Genomic DNA, 27,650 nt, shown 5'->3' with positions numbered 1-27,650 from the left:
TCCTCTCAGGCCTAAAGTATTGCTTTTGATGTTGTTTGTTTTTGTTCGGCTATGAGAATATCCTGGTGGGGAGCTTTGAGGATGGTCAGAGTAAGGTTAGGTGCACTGATGAACTGTGTGTAGGTAGCATTGTGAAGCTATTAGCTCTGGGCTAGGAGGTCAGCAGCTCTGAAAGCCCAGTAAATGTTTGATTTGCTCAGAAATGCTTCGCTTAGTGTGGGTGGTGTTTTGCCATCTCTGAAGCATTAGGATGTCGGGTGGTCCTTGTTTCGCTTGTTTGGCTTAGTTTCCGTGATTCCTGAAAATTTCATGGCATTAGCAGCAGAGACGTGGGCCAAGGTAAATAAAGCCCGTTGGCTCTTGTGGGCAATCAAGTGTTTCATCACTGAACAGCGAACCGCAACGGAAACGACAGGGCACTGCAGCTCTGGCGCCTAAAGGTATTTTTGTCCTGTGAAAAGCTGGAAGGGTGCATTTGCCACGGTGCATTCATTTGCCCTGCTCTGGCTGTCTCCCTTCACACGCAGGGCCCGGGGCTCCTCACCATCTCCCATTCTTCACCTGTAGCTAAGCAAGCTGATTCGAACTTTCCATGTTTTTCCAAATGTAGAAAGCACTCTTGGCGATGCGGGAGCTCCCAGCCGGGGTGGGGTGGGGGGAGAGGCTGCGGCAGCTGCGGGTTTCCGCACTGGCCGGCCTCGGGGGGTCCCCTTCCAATCCTTATCTTCCTGGGATCCAATCCCTGCGTCCCGCTTGGAGGCCGTAGAGGTGGTGGTGAGCTAGGTGCTTCCTGTCATCCCTGGAGTGGCGCGTGCAGGCGTGGGTGGGCTGGGGGCGGGGCGAGGGCGGGGCTGCGCGGGGCGTGGGCCGAGCTCCTCCTCCGCCGCCGCCGCCTGGCTCGCTGCCTGCGGGGTGGTGACCAGCGCAGTAGCGCCGCGTCCCCGCCGCCTCTGCCACCTCTGCGGCGCCCGCCTCCGCCGTCTTCCCACAGGCCTCGGGGCTCGCCTCCCAGTGCCGCCGGTTCCTGCGTGGCAGATCCCCGGCTCTGCGGCGAGATGACACTGAAGTCGAGCGAGGGCGAGGGTGGGGGCAGCATGCGCACGGCGCTCTCCGACCTTTACCTGGAGCACTTACTGCAGAAGCGCAACCGGCCCGAGGTGAGCGGGCCCCTTGGGGCCCGGGGTGCGGGGCTGGGGCTCGGCCACAGGCCTGTCACCCGCCGCTACGTTCCCCCCATCCAAGGCCCTGTTCCTAGCGGTCTCACCCGGGAGGGCCTGAGGTGGGGGTGCCCTGCTCCCTGGGTGGAGGCCTCCGCAGCCAGCCGGGTGGGGACGGAGACGCTGCTCTCCTGGGTTCTTGCTGGGACCCGACTGCGACTGGTGGAGATCCGAATTCGAATCTGGATCCGTAGCCACAGTCGCCCCTTTACGAGGGGGGGTGGTGTGTGTGTAGGAGCGGCTGTAGTCACCACAGAGCACTACTTAAGGTCAAGTAAAAGTTCCTCATATAAGAGGCCAGCGGAAGAGAGAGATTCAAAGGAGCACAGGACGAGGACTTGGTGGTTGCTGTAGTACTTGTGTTCAGATGATCACAAGAGAAAACAACTTCTGGCTCTAAAGATTTGTTTGCTCACTACCTGCCCCCCCCTCACTCCCGTATTTACATAGCTCCCTTGTGCCATGGTGCCAAAGGGATATTTACTGCTGTGTATATATGTTTATGGAGCAGCAGTCCAGGGAGTTCGGGAGGTAATGCTGGTCTCCAGATTCCAGTGAAGACATACAAATAGGTATGAATTTCTGCCCCCCAAGTGAAGGCTGGCTCTCCTGCTTAATGGGAGGAAAGGCCAGCTCCCCCAACTCCACACCCTTCGTCCAAAGAGACACTTTAAGGAGATGGCAAAGCTGACATCGTGATGGGCAATTACAGATGTTAAAAATACTCATTAATAAGATACTTTACAGCTGAGTATAGATGAAACAGCAAAATAAAGCAGAAAAGGCCTCAGGGGCAAGGTAGCTTCGAAGCAAAAACCTATTACATGTTTTGGGCACATATATTTCTTTATATGAAGGAGGTAAAAGAAAAAATGAAGAACCACAGAAGAACGCTCCATGTTGCCAAAGTTGTGTTCTGGTTCCTAATTCAGGGGCTTGGTTTCCTCTTCCCTTCTTCTTCTGTCACTCCCCTCCACCAGCCAATTTTGGAAAATTGGTTATTTAACATGCTTTCCCATATTCCACACCCAGACACCATTTCAAACAAAACTGAAAGATTAGAACACTTCACTGCTCAGGACAAAATTTCTGCATCAACAAAATGTCAGCTGATTTGGCCTTCCTCACTCGCAGTGTCTCCAGACGATTTTGTTTGTCACAACTACTGGAGTATTACTTCTCTCAACAAAGAATTACTATACCTCCAATACCTGTTCTTGATCTTCTGGTTCAGTATCTTATCTAGGGGAGAACAAATGAGAAAAGAACAGAACTTGGTAAAACTTTCATCTACTTAAGTCCTCCTGGCCACAGTAAAACTAGACTTTTTTTTTTAATCTGCAAGGTATACTAAGTCTTTCCAGTTTTTTAAAAAATACAATAAAGAACCAGGAAGTGAAGGACAGAGGAAGAACACTACTGACAGACCACAAGACACACTAGGGGAATCAGCAACAGAACTTAATAATTGGAAAAATGCACTTTATTTTCTAGTACCCATTCCTTGAAAAGAAAACTTCCTCAAATGAAACAACCAGTTGGCAGCAAAAGTTCTTCATCCAGCAAAATAATAATAAGGAGCAAACTCACTGGCCATGTACCCCACAAACTCAGGCAACACTTAGCTTCCTGACACAATAGAATGCAGCATTGAACAAAAATCTTTCCTGGAGTGTTCCTTGCCCATTCTTTCTAGACAGTACAAAATTCTGGTTTTCTGAGCGTGGGGTAACCGACACTGCCTCACAGCACTCTGAACCTCCTTTGGAGGAAACATCTGCAGCTGGGTTCAAAGGGCAGAGACAGTTGCTCAAAGGAAGTTGGAATCAGTAAGAGAAAACAAACTTGGTGGGGGTGGGGAGGAGGAAGGCAGTAAATAGAGCAGGGATAACTGCAGTTAGCGGTCTCATCCAAACTAATTGGCTTAACAGCAAGTAATAGGGAACTAGTGAGCATAGGAATGAATAAACAGTTGTTCAGCTTACTATGAGGCTCTTTGCCAGCTGTTTCCACATGGAGACTGAGAAGCAAGTGATTAATGACACAAGACCCGTGGTAGTCCCTGGACCCAGGTGTTCCCACTTTTTCCTGGACAATATCCTATTCCACTTGGGGAGAGGCGAGTGCTCAAAGGAATTAGGGATTATTATTGCCCAAAATGACAACTGGGGAGACAGGAAGCCCTATGAGCCAGAATTTTTCTGGCAGATACTGTCTTAACATCATACACTAGATGTCTCTCAGGCTCTAAAGCCATCCGTGAACATATCTATCTGCAAGAGGCCAAATATGTAAAGATGTTTTTGCAATGTGCTTTATCTACACAGTGCAGTCTGTTCACATGCCTCTTTCTACTGAAGAAAAACAGGAAATTATTCCATACAGAAGAACAAAAAACTACAAGATACTGTGCAGATACCTGGCTCTGGCTCTTTGTCCTCACATTGCCATTAAACTAGTGCTGGGACTATGTCAAATAATGTCTTTCTTTCTTTCTTTCTTTCTTTCTTTCTTTCTTTCTTTCTTTCTTTCTTTCTTTCTTTCTTTCTTTCTTTCTTCTCTCTCTCTCTCTCTCTCTCTCTCTTCTCTTTCTTTCTCTTTCTTTCTCTCTTTCTCTCTCTCTTTCTTTCTTTCTTTCTTTCTTTCTCTCTCTCTCTCTCTCTCTCTTTCTCTCTTTCTTTCTTTCTTTCTTTCCTAGTACTGGGGCTTAAACTCAGGGCCTGGTGCTATCCCTGAGGTTTTTTTTAACTGAAGACTGGTATTCCATCCATTGAGCCACACCTTCCTTGGTTTTTTGTTGGTTAATTGAAAATAAAGAGTTTCACAGACTTTTCTGCCCCCGGTGGCTTTGAACCAGGATCCTTAGATGTTAATCTCCTCAGTAACTAGAATTACAGACATGAACCACCAGCACTCAACTTAGTATTTTATTTTCTAGGTGAAGTCATATTAAATTACATTCCTATCCCCATTTTGTGATCAGTATTTGGAGGCAAATGTGGTTTAGAAACCTGTTTGAGCTTAAAGCACCTAATAATTTTCAGACTCCCAAGAGTTAAACTGTAAGCACAGTTCCAAGACCTTGTGAGAGTTCAAGGAGAGACCATAATGTAGGGTCCACCAGGTCTAGAAACGCAGGTGAATCAATATAAATGCTTCATTAAGAGTATGGTACTGCCTGGCACTGGTGGTTTACACCTGTAACCCTACATACTCAGGAAGATGACATCTGAGAAACCTGGTTTCAAGCCATTCCAGGCAGACAAAACTGAGAGACTCTTACCAGCAAAAAGCTAGAAGTAGATGTGTGGCTTAAGTGGTACAGTGCCAATCTTGAACAAAAAAACTAAGATTTCTTTGGCTTTGAGTTCAAACCCCAGTACTATTACACATAAAATATTAGGTTCCAATAAAAATAAAATAAAAAATTCTCTCACTAATTTATTTCATGAAAGTAATAAAAATGCACATAATACATAATTTGAACTGTGTGATAAGCAGATAAACAATGAAAACAACCTCTTTGTCTATATTTTGTAGATACCCAATTTGCTTCCCTAGAAGCAATTATTACTTCTTATGTCTTCTTTAAACATACTTTTCTTTCTCTGCTTTTCTTTTTGTTCCACTCCTGGGGCCTGCTCAGGGCCTAGGAGGTGTCTCTCAGCTTCGTTGCTCAAGGCTAGCTCTCTACCACTTAACCCATTCCTCCACTTCTGGCTTTTTGGTGCTTACTGAGAAATAAGAGTCTCATGGAGTTTTCTGCCCAGGCTGACTTTGAACCATGATCCTCAAATCTCAGCTTCCTGAGTAGCTACAATTACAGGCATGAGCCACCGGTGCCCAACTTTTAAAACGTAGTTTTTATACTCATAAGCAAATGTGAATGTATTCTGTTTTTCACTGTTTAGGTGGATGCTAGCTCACTAAGGTCGCCTTGTTGTGGCAATGTTAACTGTATCATTGAATCATCTGTTCTAGTGTACCTTGGAGTTCTGTGGTGTTCTGTACTTCCAGATAATCTAAGTCAATATTCAAATTGCACCCTCAATGCCATATGACTAGGTGTCATGTGAGTCTTCTGAGGATGTCGTTGCTAGACAAGACAGTTTCTCTTTCCCAGTACTTCCCTTATCTGAAATCACCCAGTAAGTAGCATTGCTTCTTAATGGCGAGTAAAGCCATTTTGTCACTGTTTCTGCTAACCTTTTAGAAAATAGGTGGCAAATTAAAATTAAAATGTTATATCTTGTATAAAGCACCTCTGCATTAGGCGACCTGTGTATATTTGCAGACATCACCACCAGACCACCTTGCCTCCCATTTCCTTTCCTTTTCCCTCTGGATTCATACATCAAGGGACTCAGGGACACTGCCTGGGAAAATGCCCCCACCCCCAGCCTCTTCTTCCCACCAATAAGGCACAAGGTCCACGCCTTTCAGTTGTGCCCATTGAGAGCACCTTTCATCTTTTGTGTTCTTGAAGGCCACCTGTGAGTGTGGCTGCCACACCCACATGCCATACTGACCCTTCTATACTCCATGCTCAGCCTGCCCCTCCTCCTCTAGGTGTTGTGTTGGTGGGGGTTTTTTTCTTTGTTTTTTGTCAGTCATGGGACTTGAACTCTGGGCCTGGGCGCTGTCCCTCAGCTCTTCAGCTCAAGGCTAGCGCTCTACCACTTGAGCCACAGCGCCACTTCCGGCTTTTTTCTTTTTGCTTATGTGATGCTGAGGAATCGAACCCAGGGCCTCGTGCATGCAAGGCAAGCGCTCTACCATTGAGCCACCTTCCCAGCCCCATGTGTTGGTTTTGATTCAACAGTTTATACTGGAGTATTTATTGGTTAAGAGGCAAATGGTTTAATTAAATTTTAGGACATTGAAAAATAGTCTTGCCAGGTCTAAGCCAATGGTGCCTCCAGCTGGGCACCTGTGGCTTTCTCCTGTCATCCTAGCTACTCTGGAAGCTGAGATCTGAGGATAGTGGTCCAGAGACAGCCCAGGCAGGAAAGTCCTTGAGACTCATCTCCAATTAACCACTAAAAAGCCTGAAATGCTGCTGTGGCTCAAATGGTAGAATGCTAGCTGTGGGGGAAAAAAGCTCAGGGACAGCACGTAGGCCAGAGTTCAAAGTCCCACCACCAGCACCGGCACATGTGTGTGCACGTGTCTCATGATTATATTACTGTTTGCTACTTTTTTTAAAGACTTTTTTTGCATGATTTTTTTGTGCCAGTCCTGGGACTTGAACTCAGTGCCTGGTCACTGAGCTGCTTTTTGCTCAAGGCTAGCACTATTTGAGCCATAGCACCACTTCCAGCTTCTTATGAGGAATCAAACCCATGGCTTCATGCATACTAGGCAAGCACTCTACCACTAAGCCACATTCCCAACCCACTGTTTGCTTCTTTTGACACACATGGGAGATGGGAATAGGGTGGCATCACTTTAGTAAGGACTCCAATATGATTTCAACAATTTACAGACATGAGGGGTGGCTTGCCATTTTCATCACTGTTTTATTAAGGAGTCCAAAGTTACTAAAAAGTTGTTATCCATATAGTCATGCAATCTAGGTTTCATAAACAACATGCTACTTTTTTGCTTTATTACACCTCTCTCCCAAACCACCATCTGCCAATCCACCTTTCTAGTATTTCAAGATAAGTTACACATCTCAGAGCTCTTAACTCTTAAGAGCGTCAATACACATTTTTGGGCTAGAATTCAGTATTAGTTTATTGCTCTTTTTTACTTTGATGTAAATTATATATATATATATATATATATATATATGTATATATATATAAAGTAGAATCCAAAAATAGTAAATGCATTCTTAGATTGTTTTTCACAAATGCATAAACTTATGTGATGTAACCTCCTAGCATGATATAGAATAGCACCAGCTTCCCCCGAGTTCTCTCATGCCTCTTCGCTATCCCATGAAGGTCAACTACTGTTTCAATTTTTGTTGTTCCAAGACTAGGACTTAAACTCAGAGCCTGTGTTCTGTCCCTGAGCTTTTTTTTTTTCACTCACAGCTGGTGCTCGCTCTACCACTTGAGCCACAGTGCTCCTTCCAGTTTTTTGGTAGTTAATTGGAGATAAATAAGAGTCTCACAGACTTTCCTGCCCAAGCTGGTTTTGAACTGTGATCCTCAGATCTCAGCCTCCTGAGTAGCTAAGATTACAGGTTTGAGCCCCTGGCACTAGGCTGTTGTTTTAATTTTTTATAATACTTATGCTAAAATTTCATGTAGGGGCTGGGAATGTGGCTTTATGGTAGAGTGCTCCCCTAGCATGCACAAAGCCCTTGCTTTGATTCCTTGGTACCATATATACAGAAAAAGTTGGAAGTGGCACTGTGGTTCAAGTGGTAGACTGCTAGCCTTGAGCAAAAAAAGCTCAAGGAGAGTGTCCAGGCCCTGACTACAAGCCCCAGGACTGGCAAAAAAAAATCATGTAAATTGTGTCATGTAGTATATATTCTTTTTTCTCCTGGGCTTCTTTTACTTAACATAATGTTTTTGATATTCATCTAAGTTGTCACATGTATTGGTAGTTGGATGCTTTTTGCTGACAAGTAGTATTTTCTTGTATGGATGGACCACAACTACAAATAAACACCTATGTTGTTTCTACTATTTGGCTATTACGAACAGAAGGCTGTTATGCATGTTCATGCACAACCTTCTGTGTGGACAAATGTTTATTTTTGTCTCGGGTGAATCCCTAGAACCACAAGATAGTATGTGTTTAACTTTATGTAACTTTGTTTTCCCTAGTACCTGTACCATTTAATATTCTTATTAGCAGTGTATAAGAATTCCACCACTATTATCATCTCTTTTTCATTTTAGCCATCCTAGTGACTTACTGTGGTTTCAATTTGATGTGCATTTCTAAGATTTTAGCGATCGTGATCAGTTTTTCCTGTGCTTATTAGCTTTTCATGTCTTGTTTGCTGTAGAGTCTGTTCAAGCCCTCTGTGTTTTCATTGGATTGCCCCTGCTATTTGAATTGTCAGAATTTTTAGAATGTTCTATGTACAGCCCCTTGTCAGATGTATTTTCTTATGATTTTGTCTGTTTTTTGTTTGTTTTGATTGTTTTTTTTTAATTTATTTTTATTTTTATTTTGGTCCGGTCGTGGGGCCTGAACTCTGGGCCTGGGCGCTGTCCCTCAGCTCTTCAGCTCAAGGCTAGCGCTCTACCACTTGAGCCACAGCGCCACTTCTGGCTTTTTTCTTTTTGCTTATGTGGTGCTGAGGAATCGAACCCAGGGCCTCAGGCATGCAACGCAAGTGCTCTACCACTGAGCCACCTTCCCAGCCCCTGTTTTGAGGCAGGGTTTCACTGTGGTGCCCAGGATGGCCTCATACTCTTGGGCTCAAACAATCCTCCTGCCTCAACCTCTGGATTAGCTGGGGTTGCCGATATACCATGTTTGGCTTGAATATATGTGTTTTTGTTTTTGGTTTTGCTTTTTGAGTCAGGCCTCCCCAGTGTTAGCCTGTCACTTGGAAGTGTTCTTTATATGTTGGGAATGCCATTGTCATTTATAGTTGTTTCTTCTTCTGAACTTGTTGTCTGCCTCCTGTCATCATAAATTAATTTAGACCCTCCCTGGGGTCTTTACTGTATAAAGTGTGTGTGTGTGTGTGTGTGTGTGTGTGTGTGTGTGTGTGTGTGTGTGTGTGTGTGTACACCATACAGAAAATGATGAGGGTCCAAGGTGCTTCAGGATTCAGAATTTAAAATTTTTTATATGCTATACAATACTCCCTGCAGGATGCCAAGGAGCACCCTATAGATCAAAGCTGTTCATGTACCTGCAGTGACCTAGTTAAAAATATCTGTTAATTTAGACAAATAAAATCAACAAGTGACTTTACATGATTAGATAAATAAAATCAACAAGTGGCTTTACATGAATTCAAATGAGATTGAATGCCAAGCTTATGAAATGTTGGTATTTTCAAATCTTAGAGACTTTAGGTTTACAAACGATGGGGTGCCAGTGTGGCTTTGTCACCTAATCCATCCACTCCTCTGTTGTTTTAACTTGACAGGCTGTGTCGAAGCAGTTGAATGCTGTAACTGAGGACATGTACACCAATGGGTCCACAGGCTCGGGTAACCCTGCCCAGGCTAAGGGGCAGGAGTTGAGGAAAGTGCGTCTCATACAGTTTGAGAAGATCACAGAAGAGCCCATGGTAACACTGTGTCATTTTATGGGTCTTTGTCCCTAATCTGCTTGGTGTAGATTGGGCTCTCCTGGTGTAGATGGAAGATAATTTCCTCAGAAATTGCCTTCAACTATTTGAAAGATATTCTTAGAAAGAGCTTAAAGCAAATCTTATTACATTGCCTTTCTTCCAGGGAATCACTCTGAAGCTGAATGAAAAACAATCCTGTACTGTGGCCAGAATTCTCCATGGTGGCATGATTCATAGACAAGGTACTCTGGATGGAGGTCCTATGTTGTATTTTTTTCCTGGATTAGTCATTCACTTCTTGTTCAGTGATATGGGACATCAAGCTTATAATTCTTGAAACTGATAGAACTTTATAAGTGTGCCAAGAGATCTTTGTGGCTTAATTACTGACTCTTTAGAAAACTCTCATGATAAGACCTTACTATGAATTGCCCAGTGCCGCCATCTTTACTCTGAGTTTTCTTATATACATCTGTGTACTGATCGTTTAGTTAATATCTGAGTCATTACTGCATGTCACCCATTGCGTTAGACTTTGAACATATAACAATGAGGTGAACAGATATCCTCTACCCTCCTGGAGCTAGCAGTTTATCTGAGAGAACAGATACTAAAGAATCAGCTATTTGCTTTCCTTAATGTTGGTCATCAATTTTCTGATGTGTCTTTTACTCATCTACTGTAGAGATTGATGACAGGATAGAATGCAGCATGTGTAGACAGGCCTATTGGCTCATACCGTATATAGTACATGAGGAGTGCTCCAGGATAGCCTAGGTTAAAAGTTCATAGGACCCCTTCTAAGCCAGTAACTAGGCAGGGTGGCAGGTATCCCAGGTACGCAGGAGACTGAAATCAATAGGATCATGGTTCTGGGCTATTTCCTGCAAAACAGTTTGAGTTTCCATCTCAGTGGAAGAGGCTGAGAGTGGTGGTGTGCACCTGTCATTCCAGCTACAGTGGGAAATGTAAAATGGGAGGTAATGGTCCAGGAGTGTGCCTGGTAGAAAAATGAGACCATATCTTAAAATAAGCAGTGCAGGAAGTGTGGCTCAAGTGGTAGAGTGTTAGCCTTGAGCTGAAGAGCTCAGGGAAAATGCCCAGGCCCAGAGTTCAGGCCCCACGACCGACAATAAATAAATTAAATAAATACAGAGCTTAAAAAAGCAGTGCAGAAAAGAAGGGAAGGGGGCGGAGATTTACCAATAGAGAAAGCATGAGGCCCTGAGTTTAAATTCCAATATAATAAACCATTAGCACTTTCCCTTTAATATTTATGTTTTCCCTGGCACTGCCATAGCTAATGTACTCTGATTAAAAACAAATAGAAGCCCTGCTAATAATCTTAGCTACTCAGGACACTGAGATCTGAGGATCACAGTTCAAAGCGAACCCAGGCAGGAAAGTCAGTGAGACTTGTATTTCCAATTAACCCCCAGAAAAAGCTGGAAGTGAAGCTCTGGCTCAAGTGATAGAGTGCTAACCTTAAGCAAAAACAAAAAAAAGCTCAAGGACAGAGCCCAGGCCCTGAGTTCAAGCCCCTGACCCAAAACAACAACAAAAAGTTACTTTTTTTCTATTCAAAGCAACATGACTAATATTAGCCACTTAATGATTGACTTTACCATTTGAAAGCACTTTGGAGGGCTGGGAAGGTGGCTCAGTAGTAGAGTGCTTGCCTCTCATGCATGCGGCCCTGGGTTTGATTCCTCAGCATCACATAAACAGAAAAAGCTGGAAGTGGCTCTGTGGCTCAAGTGGTCGAATGCTAGCCTTGAGCTGAAGAGCTTAGGGACAATGTCCAGGTCCAGAGTTCAAGCCCCATGGCTGACAAAAGAGAAGAAAGCACTTTGGAGTTTTAGCCAAACAAGAAAAAAAGAGCTTTTGACCTTGCTGGCTAATGAGTAGAACTGACTTTGCCTTGCCCTGTTATTTTTGGTAGTATATATGGCAGGGTCTTTTGGAGTTCCAGGAGTTGAATCAGAAAGAGGAGATAGTGTTGGCTTCTCAAGTGTTTGCCTTGATACATCCTACAAGGGGTTCAGAAAGATGTTCATTTTCATCTGTCCTTGTTGAGGATTTTTAATCCTCAGCATCTTACGATCTATGCCGTCTCTTCTATACTGACATCTCTTGAGCTTTTTATGTATTCATTTTGTTGTTGTTGTTTTATGGCAGGCTCCCTTCACGTAGGAGATGAGATCCTAGAAATCAATGGCACAAATGTGTCTAATCACTCAGTAGACCAGCTACAGAAAGCAATGGTAGGTATTTTCTATGCTTGATGAAGATCATCTGTTTTGTTAGAGTCATCATTTCTTTACAAAAGTATTTCACTTTTCTGGTATCTGTGCTTATATGCAAGAGGTGACATTTCTCTGCTTTCTCTAAATCAGGTGAACAGGGCATCAGTGTGGTGTATGGAATGACATTTGCATTGCAAGTCATGAGACCTTGGTCTTTAATGGCCACTCTGAATTCAGCTTTGTTTTATTCTGACTCAGTAACTTGAGCAGGTGAATTAACTACTCTTCATTTCCTAATCTACCAAAATGAAGACCGTAATCTCTATTCTTACATCATAGGTTGATTATGAATACAAAATGGAATGTTATAAATGAAAATTTGAGTGTGCTATTTATATTCAGTTGATATTTGTTCATCACCTATTATTATGTGTCATGTTCTGGTTCTTTTTTTTACAAGTGTATATTAATTGTAAAAAGGATATTTGATATATGCATATATTGTACTTGATCAGATTAACCTCTCTATTGTTTTGTGTTTCCCCTGTATTCCCTTCCTTCTGCTGTTCAACAGTTTTCAGTGGATTTCTCTATGATGCCACCTTCATACTCAAAGACAATATATTCCTATGTTATTCACCCTCTATCGTTTTCTTGCCTTCTCTCCCTTCCCCATTGTCCCCCCAACAGTCTCACAGTTAGAGTCATGTTAGACACACACACACACACACACAAAGTCTGGATTCCACAAATGAGAGAAAATATGTGACCTTCATCCTTCTGAACCTGCCTTATTACACTTAACATGATAGTCTCCAGTTCCATTCATTTTCCTGTAAATGAAATGATTTCATTCTCCTTTATAGCTGAATAGTACTCAATTGTGTTTTCTTAGTTCATTCATCAGTTGTAGGGTACCTAGGTCAATTCCATAGATCAGCTATTATGAATACTGCTTCAAACATGAGTGTGCAAAAGTCTCTATTGTATCTTGACTTACATTCCCTCCAACATACACCCAAGAGTTGTATCATAAAATCACATGGTAGTTCTATTTTAGCGCTTTTTATGAGCCTCCACTCTGATTTTCATAGTGGCTGCACTAAATTACATCCTCACTAATGGTGTAAGAGTTCCTGACCTTGGTAGTATTTGTTGTTCGTGGTCTTGATGATAGCTATTCTGACGGGGGGCGGGGGGGGTGAGAATAAATCAAAATCTCAGTTTTTGTATTTGTAGCTCTTTTATGGCTGGGGTCATTTGTACTTCTTAAGAGAATTGTCAGTCTCTTTGCGAACCTTCTTGACTCTGTCTTATGCCACAGGAGGCTGACTCTAATGACTGCATCAGTTGGGCTTCTATTGGGCTTCAGTAGGCTCAGTAAGAAGTTAGAAATGAGCTGCCCACGGTGGTGAATGTGTACAATCACAGCTACTCAGCACCATGATTGGAAGCAGATGTTAGCCAGCTTCCCCCATCTCAGTCAATGTGGCTCTGATATGCATCAGCTTAGGCAGGAGAGTAGTGGTGTGATGGCTGCCTCACCCAAAAATGCCAGACTCTACCTGAAAAAAATAACTAAAGAAACAAAAGAGGGCTGGGGATGCAACTCAAGTTGTAGAGTGCACGCCCAAGTAAAAGACCTTGAGCTCAAATCCCTATACCACAAAAAAAGACATAAAGAAAGGAGAGAGGCAGAGACAGAGTGACACACATGGATATCAGGCCATTTGTATGTATCTCCATGCAAGATCAGTCTGGTGAAGGCCAAACCCTCTTTTGTAGGTACAGCTTTAACAAAGGTGTCCTTGAAGAATCCTTAAAAAGCAGGAAATCAAGCCACACTTAGGTGGCTCACACCTGTAATCCTAGCTACTCGGGGCTGAGATCTGAGGAAGGCGATTCAAAGCCAGCCGGGGCAGGAAAGTCCAGGAGACTCTTATCTCCAATTTACCTCCAGAAAACCAGAAGTGGTGCTGTGGATCAAGTGGTAGAGCACTCGCCTTGAGCTGAAGAGCTGAGGGACAGCACCCAGGCCCAGACTTCAAGCCCCAAAACCGGAAAACAAAACAAAACAGGAAATCAGTCCAGTGCCAGTGGCCTCATACCTATAATCCTACTCAGAAGACTGAAATCTCAACATCGTGGTTTCAAGCCAGCCAGGGCAGAAAAATCCCTAAAACTCTTATGTCTAATCAACAACCATGGATTCTGAAGTGGAGCTGTAGCTCAAGGGGTAGAGGACTAGCATTGAGCAAATAAAAGCTCAGGGACAACACCTAGGTCTGAGTTCAAGCCCCAGGATTGGCACAAAAAGGAAGAAAAAAATCATATCATTTGTCACAACATGGTTGAACCAGGGAGACATGTAAAATAAGCCAAGCACAGGAAGATAAGCACCACATGAACTCCTTTGTATATGAAATCTAAAAAGTCAATCCCTTGGAGTGCTTCCCAGCTGCTGGGGCTTCAGGGTGGATAATGGAGAGATAATGGCCAAAGGGTACAAAATTCCATCTAGACAGGAGGAATAATTTCATTAGCTCTATTGTACAACATAGTAGTGGTTGTAACAGTGAATTATATTCTTGAAAACTGCTGAGAGTCAATTTTAAGTATTCCCACTACAAAAAGCAAGTGTGTGGACGAATACATGTGTTAATTAGCTCTATGCAGTCATTCCAAATACATACACATCTCAAAACAACATATTGTATTGCTAAATACAAAATTTTGCCAAATTGAAGAGAAAGGAAAAAAATAGAAGAGAAATAGGAAATGTTCTCTACTTGGATTATGCCAAAATTACAAAATAAACTATGGAATACTTTCCATCCATCAGATGGAAAAGGAGTGTGACTTTAATTCTGGCAAAAATTTTGAATAGAAAAGATTCATTCATACACTCCTGCTGGGATTGGATTTGCTATATTTTTTAGAAAAGTAATCTGAGGATAAAACTAGAAATCAACTTGACATGGTGCTGTGTAACAGAATGAATGAGATCTTTTTTATACCAATATAAAGTTTGTCCCTGAAGCAATGCCAAATATAATCAAGTAAATTAAAGTGTATATAGTATATTGACATTATGGTTAAAAACAAAAATGCATGTGTATGTCTATAGAGTGTAAATATTTGTGATGCTTCCTGTGGTGTAGAACAGGTTATGGCTACATTTGTGCCAGGGCACAGGTTAGAAACTTCTGGAAAACACATGGAGAAGGAAAAGTCATTAAGTTTTGTTTCATTATTCTTTGTATATCTTCATGTAGTTATGCTGGATTATGGACACATGATACTAGGAAAGATGTCTGCCAGGTGGAGAAAATCTGATATTGTAGGACCCCAAATCATCCAAGTTAATTTTCCTTATAATTACATTTTTTCTTTCCTTTTTAATAGAAAGAAACCAAAGGAATGATCTCATTGAAAGTAATTCCCAGCCAACAAAGTCGTCTTCCTGCACTACAAGTATGTGGCACTGTTTGTTGAGATAAGATTATGAGTGATATGGTTCTCAGTGTACATTCTAAATATCTCAAAAATGTGTAGCTGCTTGGTTCAGGTTCTCATTATTCACTGAAACGTAAGACTTTCGAAACTAAACTAAAATATAAGAGTTCATTCTCCTCTTTGATGTGGAAGAATTGATATGAACAGAAACGGGGCATTCCAAGCCCACATATAGCTTAGCCAGGCATCCATGGCTCACGCCTGTAATCCATGCTACTCAGGAGGCTGAGATCTGAGAATCACAGTTCAATGCCAGCCCAGGCAGAAAAGTTCGTGAGACTCTTATCTCCAATGAACCATCAGAAAACTGGAAGTGGTCGTGTGACTCAAAGTGGTAAAGTGCTAGCCTTGAGCACAAAGAACTCAGGGACAGTGCCCAGGCCTGAGCCCCACAACCTACATACATATATACATACATACATACATACATACATTGCCCTATAAGGTATGAATTCTTTTGTATCTCATTTAGTTCATACAGCATTATGTTTATGGGAGTCATATAGGTTGCTTGTATAAATAGATGATTCATTCTCATTGATTTATTCTATGAATGTGGTATATTCATCTGTTCTTCTGTTAAAGTATTTTGGCGTTCTCAGCTCTTTTGTCCTTAGGTAGCGTCCAGAACCCTCTTGAATCTGTATTTTGATGTATACGTCCACATTTCTTTTGTGGTGGGTAGAATTGCTGGGGTTCTAGTGTCCAGATATGATCATCTTCAGGTGATACTGCTAAATAATATTTCAAAGTAGTTGAACCATTGTATATTCCCAACTGCACTTCTTTCATATTCTCACCAAGACTTGGAGTTTTCTGATCTTATTTGTGTGTTCATTTAAACTATTCTGATGGTGGTACCGGATATTAAAATCACATTGTGATTTTAATTTGTATTTCTCTAATAATTAATGAGGATAAGTTACTCATATATGTTTCTTTTTCTACCTGAATATCTTCTTTTGTAAAATACCAGTTTTGGGTTTTGTCTTACCAATTAGTACGTCACACATTCTGGATAAGAATCCTTTGCCATGTTTATTCTCCAAATCTGTTCTCTTTTTGGCTTGTTTTATTTTATTCATGGTTTTGTTGATAACTAGAAATGTCTATTCATTTTTGGTAATACTAAGGTTTGAATTCAAGGCCTTGCACTCAGCTTGCTTGCTTAGCTGTATTCTACCATTTGATCTATGCCTCCAGACAGGCTTTTTGCTAGGTCCTTTTGGAGATGGAATCTTTAATTTTTCTGCCAACACTGGCTTAGAACATTGATTTTTCCCAGATCTCAACCTCCTGAGTAGCTATGATTGCAAGTCTGACTCATTGGCACCTGACTAGAACTTAATTAATTGAATTCTGATCTACCACTTTTTTTTTCTTTTAGGATTAGCATTTTTGTTTGTTATTTACTTATTTAACTACAAGGCCAAGAAGATTTTTCTCCTACGTTTTCTTCTAAACCACACCTGGAATTGATTTTTGTGTGGTTTTCTGTTGAGTAAGAGGTCAAGTGTCTAATTTTTCCATATGGTTATCAGTGGGTGCAGGAGTATTTATTAAGAACAACCATCCTGTTCCTATTACATTCACCATCACCTTTGTCATAAGTCATATGTGTAGGTCTGTTTTGGAACTCTGTATTCGTTTCTTCTGAGCTGTTATTTATCCTGGAGGGAGGAGACATCTTCACAATATCCCAATAGAAGTGGTGAGAGCAAACGTTTTTCTCTGTTTTTCAGTCTTACAGGGAAAGTTCTTAGTATTTCACTGTGAAAGTATTGTCCTGACTACAGGGTTTTTGTAGCATTCTTCATCAGATGAAAGTGTCAGGCCACTGGAAAAAGTAAGCAGCCAGGAAAAATGTCAGGTGAGGGGGGGACAGGCTGCTGCCTAAAACGACCCTGTCCCTATCAAAAACACCATCTGAGTGAACCAGTCTTCCAGTGCACTGGCCTAAAATCACCCAAACTGGCAAAACAAGCTACATGCTACAAGTCCCTGCTCACTAAAAGTTCTGCTTTTACCCCACCTATAAAAGCTCTGCTGCAACCAAATTCAGCCTGCTCTCTCTGATCCCAACCAGGGAGTTCGTCCTGAAGCAGACCCCAATAAACTTTCCTGTCAGTCTTTTTATTCCTCTCTGCGTGGTCCTTTTCTCACCTAAAACCTTACAGAAAGAAGCTCTCTTCAATTGTGGGCTTGCTGAAAATTTAAATCTTGAATGAGCTTTGATTCTTATCAAATGTTTTTTTCTACATCTAGTGAGAGGATCATATGATTTCCCTGCATTTTTCAGTTAATGTGGCAATTTTCCCCATCAGATAGTACTGCTTATGTTGCTGAACTAGATCCTTTTTATTGTAATTTTTGTCCTTTTTACACATTGCTGTATTTGGTTTGTGTTTTATTTGGGGGTACTTATGTCTCTGCTAACTGAGATTCATGTCCAGTTTTTATGTCATGGTTATGCTATTTATAAAATGAATCAGAAAATTCCATTATTTGATGTTGTTTGTAATTATATGAGATTACCTTTATTCAAGTAAGGTTTGGAATATTTGCTATCAGGTGTGGGAGTACAATTTTCGGTAATGTGTTCAAACTATTTAATAGATCCCCTCTTCATTTTTCAATTTCCGGTTGTATCTTTTGGTAAATTGTGATCTTCAAGGAATTTGTTGAATGTATTGCTATGAAATTATTTCCAATATCCTCTTACTACCTCCTAAATATCTCCAAGGTCTCTATTGATAAATTGTCTTCTCTGTTTTTTAAATTTTATTGTGTTGATGATGATGATCTTAATGCTATTTTCTCTCCCATTTCTTTTGATCCTTAGTATTTCTTCTTCCTTCATTTGGATTGGATTTGGACCCCAAATCCCACTACTGTACACTTATTAGTATTAAATTCCAGTATGATTTCTTCCACGCTTTTTCTATGCATAGTTATTTTTAAATATTGAGCATACTAGTTTTCGTTTGACTATTGATATTTTCATTTACCAGGATACTAAATAATCTTCTAGAGATTGAGTTTCCTGCTTATATAGTAACATAGTCAATACATGACGGAAATTGAAAAATGAAGAGGGGATCTATTAAATAGTTTGAACACATTACCGAAAATTGTACTCCCACACCTGATAGCAAATATTCCAAACCTTACTTGAATAAAGGTAATCTCATATAATTACAAACAACATCAAATAATGGAATTTTCTGATTCATTTTATAAATAGCATAACCATGACATGTAACCAGTTCTCCATTCTTGGAAAATTAGGTTGTTTCCAATACTCTACTCTTACAATAACTTTGTGGTGAACATGCTTATCCACACATCATTACTAACAGCTCTGTTGAATCAGATAAATGCACAGAAGTAGAATGTGGGTCTAGTTGAAGAGTTTGGCCACATTCATATTGCTAGTCTGTTACCTAGAAAAAGTTTATCAAGTTTCTTTCACATGTTTGTGGAAGTATTTCATCAAAGAAACATGTTCCAGACAGTAGCAGTTCTGCACTCTGAGGTAGACAATTCAGATCTAGTAACAAAACATGTTGACCCCAAAAAGCATTTCTTGCTTTGTTATTAAAGGGATCAGTTCTGACAGCTCTGCACAACAAAAGTCAATAAGCAGTTGCATGCACTTCACTAGTCCAATTTCCCACTCTTGGGTGCTTCTTCACCGTTCTTCTACTTTGTCCATTCATTCGGTTTCCTTACAGCAAGTCTTTCTGTATGCATGCTCTGATGCTGATGTTTCTCTTGGTCTGGTGCCTGCAGTTCCATTTGCCTTTTCCCCCACAGATGTTCATGAGAGCACAGTTTGACTATGATCCCAAAAAGGACAATCTGATCCCTTGCAAAGAGGCAGGGCTGAAGTTTGTTACTGGAGACATTATCCAGATCATCAACAAGGATGACAGCAACTGGTGGCAAGGGCGAGTGGAAGGATCCTCCAAGGAGTCTGCAGGATTGATCCCTTCCCCGGAGCTGCAGGAATGGTGAGCCATTCGTGCAGGTGGAGAGGACATACCCCTGCTACACATAATCACTTTGTTTCCAAAATTTGTTGTCAAATGTGTAGTTTCCATTTCTCGGAAACTTACCTTCTTTCTAGCCCTGGCATAATGGGTGAGGGAGGGGCCACGAGGAGCTGATAAGCTTCGTTGGCAGGCCTTTTGTTTCAGGTACAGGAGCCTTCAGCGGGCCTCAGTTTCTTCAAATACTTTCCTGACAGCTGTGAAGCCTGTCCAAGACTCCTGCATTCCTTTCACCACTCCATGCTATTTGAATGTCCCACAAAACAGTTGCATTTTCAGTGTGTGCCTTTGATACATATTCCGTGCACATAGAGGAAATGAATCCTGTCTTTGAGTCAGATTGCTCACTTACCCTCCCTCTATCTCTGCAAAATAAGCCCAATAAAGATTAAGACCTCCGGGAATATTATTTCCCATAGTAATGTCTTAGTTTGGAGCCAGTGATTATACAGTGGAAGCTTGTTTAATCAAACTATTGCTTTAGATGTAAATGTGGTATGTGTGCACATCCGTGTTGTACTTTCAAGATGTGTAGGTGTGTAATGTTGTTTTGCAGTGAATACTGTTTCTTACAGCGAGATGAGTACTAGTCCTCTTGCTGTGTGTAATGCAGGGATGGCTCCGGGACTCACCTGGGACAAAGTGAATGGAGAAAATCTGACTGAAAGGAACAGCAACAGTCTAGGATTGTTCTAGGACAGGTAAATGAACCTATAGCTTCAGCACTGAGATCCCACTGACCCTTTTGTCATTTGTTCCTGCCAGGCGAGTGGCAAGTGTTGCTCAGTCTGCTCCAGGTGAAGCCCCAAGCTGCAGTCCCTTTGGGAAGAAGAAGAAGTACAAAGACAAGTACCTGGCCAAACACAGCTCAAGTAAGCTTCTGAGCCCCTTTGCTACAGGCTCTGCACACTAGTGTATTGCTGAGGCTCTTTAACCAAAAGAAAATAGGAGATGGAGCATTATGCAGTAGGTGTGAACTACAGAAGGAAGGACATTTCTTCCGGTTTTGATCCTCATAAGATCACTAGAGAGGGGCTAGGAAGGTGGCTGGCCTTGCATGCATGAGGCCCTGGGTTTGATTCCTCAGCACCACATAAGCAGAAAAAGCTGGAAGTGGCCCTGTGGCTCAAGCGGTAGAGTACTGGCCCTGAGTTGAAGAGCTGAGGGACAGCACCCAGGCCCAGAGTTCAGGCCCCACAACCGACCAAAAAAAAAAAAAAAAAGATCACTAGAGAGAGATAGCAGCAGTGCAGGTAAAGGCAGGCCAGCGGTGTGTCCGCTGCTGCCCATCACCTCATCTCTTGGATAACCAATTTTTCCAGACTTTTTCCCATGCTCAAACTTCACTGTTTCTCAAAAACTTCAGTGTGACTTGATTGCAAGTGTGAACAATCCTAAAGAGAACTGGAGACCTAATTGTGAGTTTGCCCTTCACCCAACATAGTTCAAAATATAGCAAAGTTATCTCTTGGTACTTTTAAAGGATTAATTCTTGCACCTGTGAATCTCAAAGTCCACAGATGCTCAAGTCCCTCATATAAAATGGTATGGGATTTGCATTTGAACCTATGGACATCCCCAGTACACTTTAAGCAATCTCTACAGTGCTTATAATCTAATGAACTGCAAAGTAATAGAAACAGTAGTTCTGTACTATGTTGTTTAGAGAATGGCAAGAAAAAAGCATACATGTTCAGTACAGATGCATTGTTTTCAAATATTTTAAGTCCATGATTAGTTGACTCTGATGATGCAGAACCCATGCATGACTATATATTCAAATTATAAATGAGTTAATCTGCCAGTTACCATTTATTAAATTTTCTATTCTTTTGGGAACATTCAAGATGGAGACAAGAACATGAACAAATCATAGAACCTGAACTCATTAGCATGTGACAAGCTTCTGCAAAAGTAGACATAGCCAAGGCATCCATTTGGGAGGAGGGGTCAAGAGTTGAGCTGGCAGCCACATTTCCTTCCTGAGCAGTTGAGTCACTAATGAGAGTAAAGAGGTAGTAATGGCATTGTTGGGTATGGGATAACCAAGTTACATGTCCTAGGGAGCTAGAGCCGGGAGAAGCATCTGTGTTGGGAACAGAGAACTATCAGTTTACTGAAACTATGGAAAGTCACTTCAGAGGAAAAGGAAGAACAGAGTCCAAACACTTGGGAAAAATGAGAGTTCAAAGAACTGGATGAAAATGTCATGTCAAAAGTTCAGATAGAAGGTATTGGGAAAAATCAAATCAAAACCCAGGGGAACATGCCAATCCGTAATACAGAATTACTCTGAGCCCAATGCTGGTGGCTCACACTTATAATCCTAGCTACTCCGGAGGCTGAGATCTGAGGATCACAGTTCAAAGCCAGCTTGAGCAGAAAAGTGTGTGAGACTCTTATCTCCACTTAACCAGTGAAAAGCCAGAAGTAGAGATGTGGTTTAAGTGGTACAGTGCCATCCTTGTGTGAAAAAGCTAAGGGACAGCACCCAGGCCCTGAGTTTAAGCCCCAGTACTGACACAAAAACAAAAGATAAGAATCAGCTTACTCTAATACCCTTCTCTTCATAATTTCAGTACTGCAGGGCAAGCACTCTACCACTTGAGCTACAGCACTGGCCCCTCTTCTTAATATTTTTTAAATCAGTACTTCTTTGTGGTTGCCCTGTGTGCTAGCATATCCAGTAAATTTCAATTCAGTTGTTTCTCCCGAAGATAAAATGGTGAGAAATGGAGTTGGCTCTAGCTAAGAGTCTCAGAGCTTCTGCAGCGTATTTCCTATCCAGCAGTCAAGGTAATCCTTTCAAAATGTAAATGGGACTATATCAGTCCCTTACTCAAAACTCCCTTGGCCACATTAAAAATAAATTTATCCCAAAGTCCTTCCTCCCCGCCATATCCCCTTGGCCTCATCTTCTCCCATATTTCCTTTCATGCTTTTTTTGGAGACAGAGGCTAACACTGTAACCCAGGCCTCAAAGTTGTGATCCTCTTGCCTCAGCCTCCAGAGGGCTAGGGTTGCAGGTGTGCACCATTCACAGCTGCTGTCTCTGCCGATTAGGTATTAGCTCCTCAACTGTGGCCAGGGCTTTCCCTAGCCAGCCCTGAACATGAACATTGCTTTGTTTTATCTTTAGTTTTTGACCAGTTGGATGTTGTCTCCTATGAAGAAGTAGTTCGGCTGCCTGCATTCAAGAGGAAGACCCTGGTGCTGATTGGTATCTTACGGCCTCACGCTGCTTTGATAGTTCAAGACTACATTATGTCCTTATATTCCCTCCTGTATCTTGTGTCTACCTCTCCCCTGCCCCTGCAAAAAAAGGCAGTGAAGAAGAAAGGGAGTGAAGTCTTTTGGGTTCTTCGTATAGGGCAGCTATAAAGAACTTTCTGGGTCCTTTAAGTACTCCATCTGAATCCACCTCACACGTGAAATTAAACACTACAAATTCTTTTCCTCCTTTTACTATTTAGGAACTAATTCTTTTAGGTTGGGTTTGATCTTCAACTTCTTCATCCACTTGACTACCAGTAGAGCTGTGATATGCTTTAACATATTTTGTTACTATAAAGGTGTTGTGCAGAAGGGTTGTTATCTTATAAATCAGATGAGTACATTTCTTTTGGCTATGTTACCCCTTCCTTCACTTTCCCGAAGTTTTCCCCTCCTATCCCTGTCCAGAAGTAATGTAGGTCATTGTCCACAGTGTCTACTGAACAGCACGATTGCATTGTTCACCCCTCCTTTTCTGTACCTTCTTTTTCTTCCCCCTCAAAATAAAAAAAGCAAAAGCAAACACTACCACCACCAACCCCAAACCCATGTTTCCATTTCCTGGAATAATATGCTTTCTAGAGCTGTTATGATAGCTCAGTGAGTGTCCCAAAACAAAATGAGTTCTTGCTCCAAACCCAGATACAGAGCCTTGGTGATGCTGACTGGCTCAATTTCCCATTCTTAGATTTGAAACATTAATTGCCATGTGATCTGTATTAAGATTCTGGTGAAACTTCCAGTAAAAACACGAATTTAAATTCCATTTAATTTTGGAGAGCTTAGAAAAGCTAAGGTACTTACAAAATAAACAAAAAGCTTCACTTTAGCTGTCTTCTCTGTGGAACTAAGTCATGTTTAGAGTCCTGCCCCTTAACCTTCTACTGGCTCCAAATCTTCCAACAGCTCAAAAGTCCCGAGCTCTGCTGAGATACAGCACCAACCCATTCTCACTAGTTGACAATTGTGTGCATGCATTCATTTGTGCTGGTCCTGGGGTTCCAATTCAAGAGCCTGGGTGCTCTGGGCTTTTTTGCTCAAGGCCAGTGAGCAAGCACTCCTACCACTAGAACCACAGCTCCACTTCAGACTTGTTGCTGGTTAAATGGAGATAAGAATCTCAGACTTTCCACTTGTGGCTTCGAACCACAACCTTCATCTTAGTTTTCTCAGTAGCTAAGATCACACATATGAGCCACTACTGCCTGCTTACATATGTGTTAACAATTTTGAGCACCAAGATGATAATCCATTTCTTATCCTCTGTCCCATCTCTGCCTTAGTCTTTTTTGGGGGAAAAGAAAATCACAGCTTTGTTCTCTCCTCATACAGGAGCCAGTGGGGTGGGTCGCAGCCACATTAAGAATGCCCTGCTCAGCCAGAATCCAGAGAAATTTGTGTACCCTGCCCCATGTAAGTGACTTTGGGCCATTTTAGAGGGGAAGAGTTTGAAGAGCACAGCATCAGTGTTATGTGTACAGCACAGTTAGCACTCTCTTGGTTTGAGGCCATGTCATCTTTCATTTGAGAAAAACTAAATTTTGGCAAGATAAAAATGTGCACCCACAATTGCTTCGAATATTTTTTCATTCTCTGCTTAATTCCCATTGAGAACTATTTCATGGTCCACTGATACAGTCTTAAGTTGGATATTGGGCATACTATAATTTCCTTATCTCACTATGGCTCAGTACTTAGGCTGCCTCTGATTCTCATGAAGAGTTCTAAGTCAAAGCAGTGCTTTAGGAAAGGCCAGATCATGGTGGCATTCCTAGATGTGGGACAATGGCCAAGCATGCAGTTAGACAACTCTACACCCAAAAGTGAATATTCAGCAGGGTGCTTGTATCTCACACCTGTAATCCTATTCAGGAAGCTGAGATCTGAGGATCGCAGTTCAAAGCCAGCCCAGGCAGAAAAGTCCCCATGAGACTCTTCTCTCCAATTAACCACCAGAAAACCAGAAGTGGCGCTGTGGCTCAGATGTTGAACATTAGCAGCAAACAAGAGTTCCGGGACAGCACCCTGAGTTCAAGCCCCATGACCCACCAGAAACAAATTGAACCTTCACAGTTCAGTTGTGCAATCTCAGTTTGTGGAATTGTCAATTGTGAACCTGATGAGTTTTTTTAAATCTTAATTCTTGTCTTTTTACACAGGGGTCACTGAGAGTTGCTCATAAGGTCATAGTAAAAGTCATCTTAGTGGGGCAGAAAGCAGCGGTGTGCTGAGGAATGGAGGAAGTCTGGAAGTAGAAATAACTAGTATAGACACCGCATTCTTGCGTTTTGCTGTTATACCCCAGCCCAGAGATCTTTTTATTTTTTGGTCAGTCGTGGGACTTGAACTCTGGGCCTGGGTGCTGTCCCTGAGCTCTTCAGCTCAAGGCTAGCACTCTACCACTTGAGCCACAGTGCCATGTCCCAGAGATCTAATTAAAAATTTAGCTGTCTTCACTTCTGAGTTTCAATACTGACAAGTTTGGTGGTTCAGAGGTTTAACTTCCTATAGGGAACATGGTAGAAATATTTTTACATTGGGCTTTGCCTCTTAAATGTTAAAGATACCAATACAAGGGTGACTAAGTTATAATTAAGTGTAAAAGTTAATTATATTCTCAGCAAATGGGAGATTTCCTGTTCTGCCCTACAGGGGCCCATAAGAGGAACTCCTAGATCACACTCTTGTCCCCAATCAGGTAGTTTCCATACAGACTGATATGGAGCCAGAGCTCATCATAGATTTGGGTTCTTGTACAGATACAACGAGGCCACCCAGAAAAAGTGAAGAAGACGGGAAGGAGTATCACTTCATTTCAACAGAGGAGATGACAAAGAGCATCTCCGCCAATGAGTTCTTGGAGTTTGGCAGCTACCAGGGCAATATGTTTGGGACCAAATTTGAAACCGTGCACCAGATTCATAAGCAAGACAAAATTGCCATCCTTGACATTGAGCCCCAGGTAAGTAGGCATGGAAAAACAGGAGTGATGGGATCAGCCATCTAGCAGATGGAGGAGTGATCAAAAGAAAAGCTCCAAGACATCTGGAGTTCCGTAGTATTGAGAATAGTGGAAAATAGTATGGGGATGGTAAAGCCTAGGCCAAGTATTAAAAAGAATTCATTTTTTCTTTCATTTTCTTCCTCCTTTTCCTTTTTCTAGACTCTGAAGATTGTTCGGACAGCAGAACTTTCACCTTTCATTGTTTTCATCGCGCCTACTGACCAGGGCACTCAGGTAAGGAGCTATGTAGAACAGAAGAGGTCTACTTAAGTCTGGGCCATTGGCCACCTGCATTTCCACCAAGGTCAAGACGAAGAACATTTTTTTTGCCAGTCCTTGGGCTTGAACTCAGGGCCCTGTCCCTGAGCTTCTGTGTTCAAGGCTAGCACTTTACCACTTGAGCCACGGTGCCACGTGGTATTACCTGAAAATGTTTTTAACCATTTGGTGTATCTTCACCATGTGCACGTTTTTACTTATGCCCTTTTTATGGCTGCTGAATTTAGCAGAGCAATTGCCAAGCAAATACCAGGTCCTGAGTTTGATCCCAGCCCAAAAGACAGTAATAATTAGGTGACAGAGACAGGCAATGCTAATAAATGCCTGTGTAAAACCCACTGTTGGTTTGGGCTGTGGGAGAGGCACTGATGACTGCTTCATCCATGGCTTTCTTTGCAGACTGAAGCCTTGCAGCAGCTGCAAAAGGACTCTGAGGCCATCCGCAGTCAGTATGCTCACTACTTTGACCTCTCACTGGTGAATAATGGTGTTGATGAAACTCTTAAGAAGCTCCAAGAAGCCTTTGAGCTGGCGTGTAGCTCTCCACAGTGGGTGCCTGTCTCCTGGGTCTACTAAACTTGCAGAATGGGAAACTATAACCCTTTCACCAACATTTGGAATGCCATTCCCCTTGCTTTAAATCAAACAGGGCTGCTTCAACTAGTTGTGTCAGATTCTGTCTCTCTAACTGTCCTTGCTCAAGCTCCTGAAGGGCAGGGCCCTACCGATCTGGAATTCAAAAGTATCTCTGGAAATGTTAGTATAGAAATGAAACTGCTAATCAATGATACACAAATAAAGCAATGGCACCTGTCCTTCTGAAGCCTGAACTCTTCACCTTCAACTCAGCATCTTTCCATCTTCTTTTCCTTTGAATCAAATATCTTTTGCAACTTCCTAAAATGCCAAAATGAAAGCTGTGCAATAGACTGTTCTAGGGAAACCCTCAAAAGCAATAAAAATACGTCTTAAAACACCAATGGTCTTTTAACTCCGGGTTATCTGTGCCACGTATCTTCAGAGTACATCCCACTTCTGGTGCCTGCATTAAGCCTAAGGTTTCCTCTGGGTGGAAACCCATTATGGCATACACTTAAGCTTCCTATTAAAAACCCCATATAAAAGGTTAAGAAAACCTAGCCTGGGAAAGCGGGGGCTGGGTGAGCCAGCACCACAGTGCACTGTGCTTACCCGGCTTAACCCATGGCTCAGTACTCAAAAGTTGTTTGCATTTTCTTGACTTCTGATAACCAACTGGAAGCAATTCCAGAGCTTCCCACTAACGATTATTACTAAGGCCTTCAGATTCCTGAACATCCCAACCCCCAGCTTCCAGAATTGACAGCTTCAACAGGCCTCTACCAGCATGTGTTCCTTCATAGTACTCACTCCTCACTAGTACATCTGCCTGGCTTTCTCCTCTCAGTCCTTTGATTCCAGGTGAAAGGTCCTAAGGTCAATGTTGTAAGATAGAGACAGAATCAGAGATATTTAAAACTAGCCAACCATAAAAGGAAAAGCAAATTGCAAATCAAGGCTATGTAAGTTCCCCGATTTTTTTCTTTGCTGCCAGTCCTAGGGCTTGAACTTGTGGCCCGGGCGCTGTCCCTGAGCTTTTCTTCAAGGTTAGCACTCTACAACTTGATCCATAGCACCACTTCCAGCCTTTTCATAGTTTACTAGAGATGAGAGTTTCATGGACTTCTTGTCTGGGCTGGCTTTGAACCATGACCCTCACATCTAAGCCTCCTGAGTAGTTAAGATTACAGGAATGAACTACTGGCACCCAGCTAGGACTTAGGGTTTTAACCAAAATATTTTATATTTTTTTGTTCTGCCAGT

General features: G+C 42.1%; 1 protein-coding gene across 1 annotated transcript; it reads left to right on the top strand.

Moving 5' to 3' along the window:
- The first annotated feature begins 952 nt into the window (after positions 1-952).
- On the top strand, positions 953-26,788 carry Mpp1 (membrane palmitoylated protein 1). The gene is made up of 12 exons (XM_042667433.1): positions 953-1,157; positions 9,292-9,435; positions 9,602-9,680; positions 11,617-11,702; positions 15,090-15,158; positions 19,017-19,213; positions 20,018-20,124; positions 22,392-22,472; positions 23,858-23,938; positions 25,285-25,487; positions 25,689-25,763; positions 26,208-26,788. The coding sequence occupies exons 1-12, from the start codon at positions 1,056-1,058 to the stop codon at positions 26,382-26,384; spliced, it is 1,401 nt and encodes a 466-aa protein (XP_042523367.1). The 5' UTR covers positions 953-1,055; the 3' UTR covers positions 26,385-26,788.
- The last annotated feature ends 862 nt before the right edge of the window (positions 26,789-27,650 follow it).

This window comes from Dipodomys spectabilis, unplaced genomic scaffold (genome assembly GCF_019054845.1).
Source record: "Dipodomys spectabilis isolate Male_0828 unplaced genomic scaffold, ASM1905484v1 ptg000411l, whole genome shotgun sequence".
Classification (NCBI taxonomy): domain Eukaryota; kingdom Metazoa; phylum Chordata; class Mammalia; order Rodentia; family Heteromyidae; genus Dipodomys; species Dipodomys spectabilis.
The sequence above is the reverse complement of the archived record's forward strand: the minus strand, read 5'-3'. Positions and strand labels throughout refer to the sequence as shown.

Coding starts and splice junctions, on each gene's coding strand:
- Mpp1 (XM_042667433.1), top strand. CDS start 1,056: ATGACACTGAAGTCGAGCGAGGGCGAGGGTGGGGGCAGCATGCGCACG. Junction 15,159..19,016: donor GTCGTCTTCCTGCACTACAA/GTATGTGGCACT, acceptor TTTCCCCCACAG/ATGTTCATGAGAGCACAGTT. Junction 25,764..26,207: donor CTACTGACCAGGGCACTCAG/GTAAGGAGCTAT, acceptor CTTTCTTTGCAG/ACTGAAGCCTTGCAGCAGCT.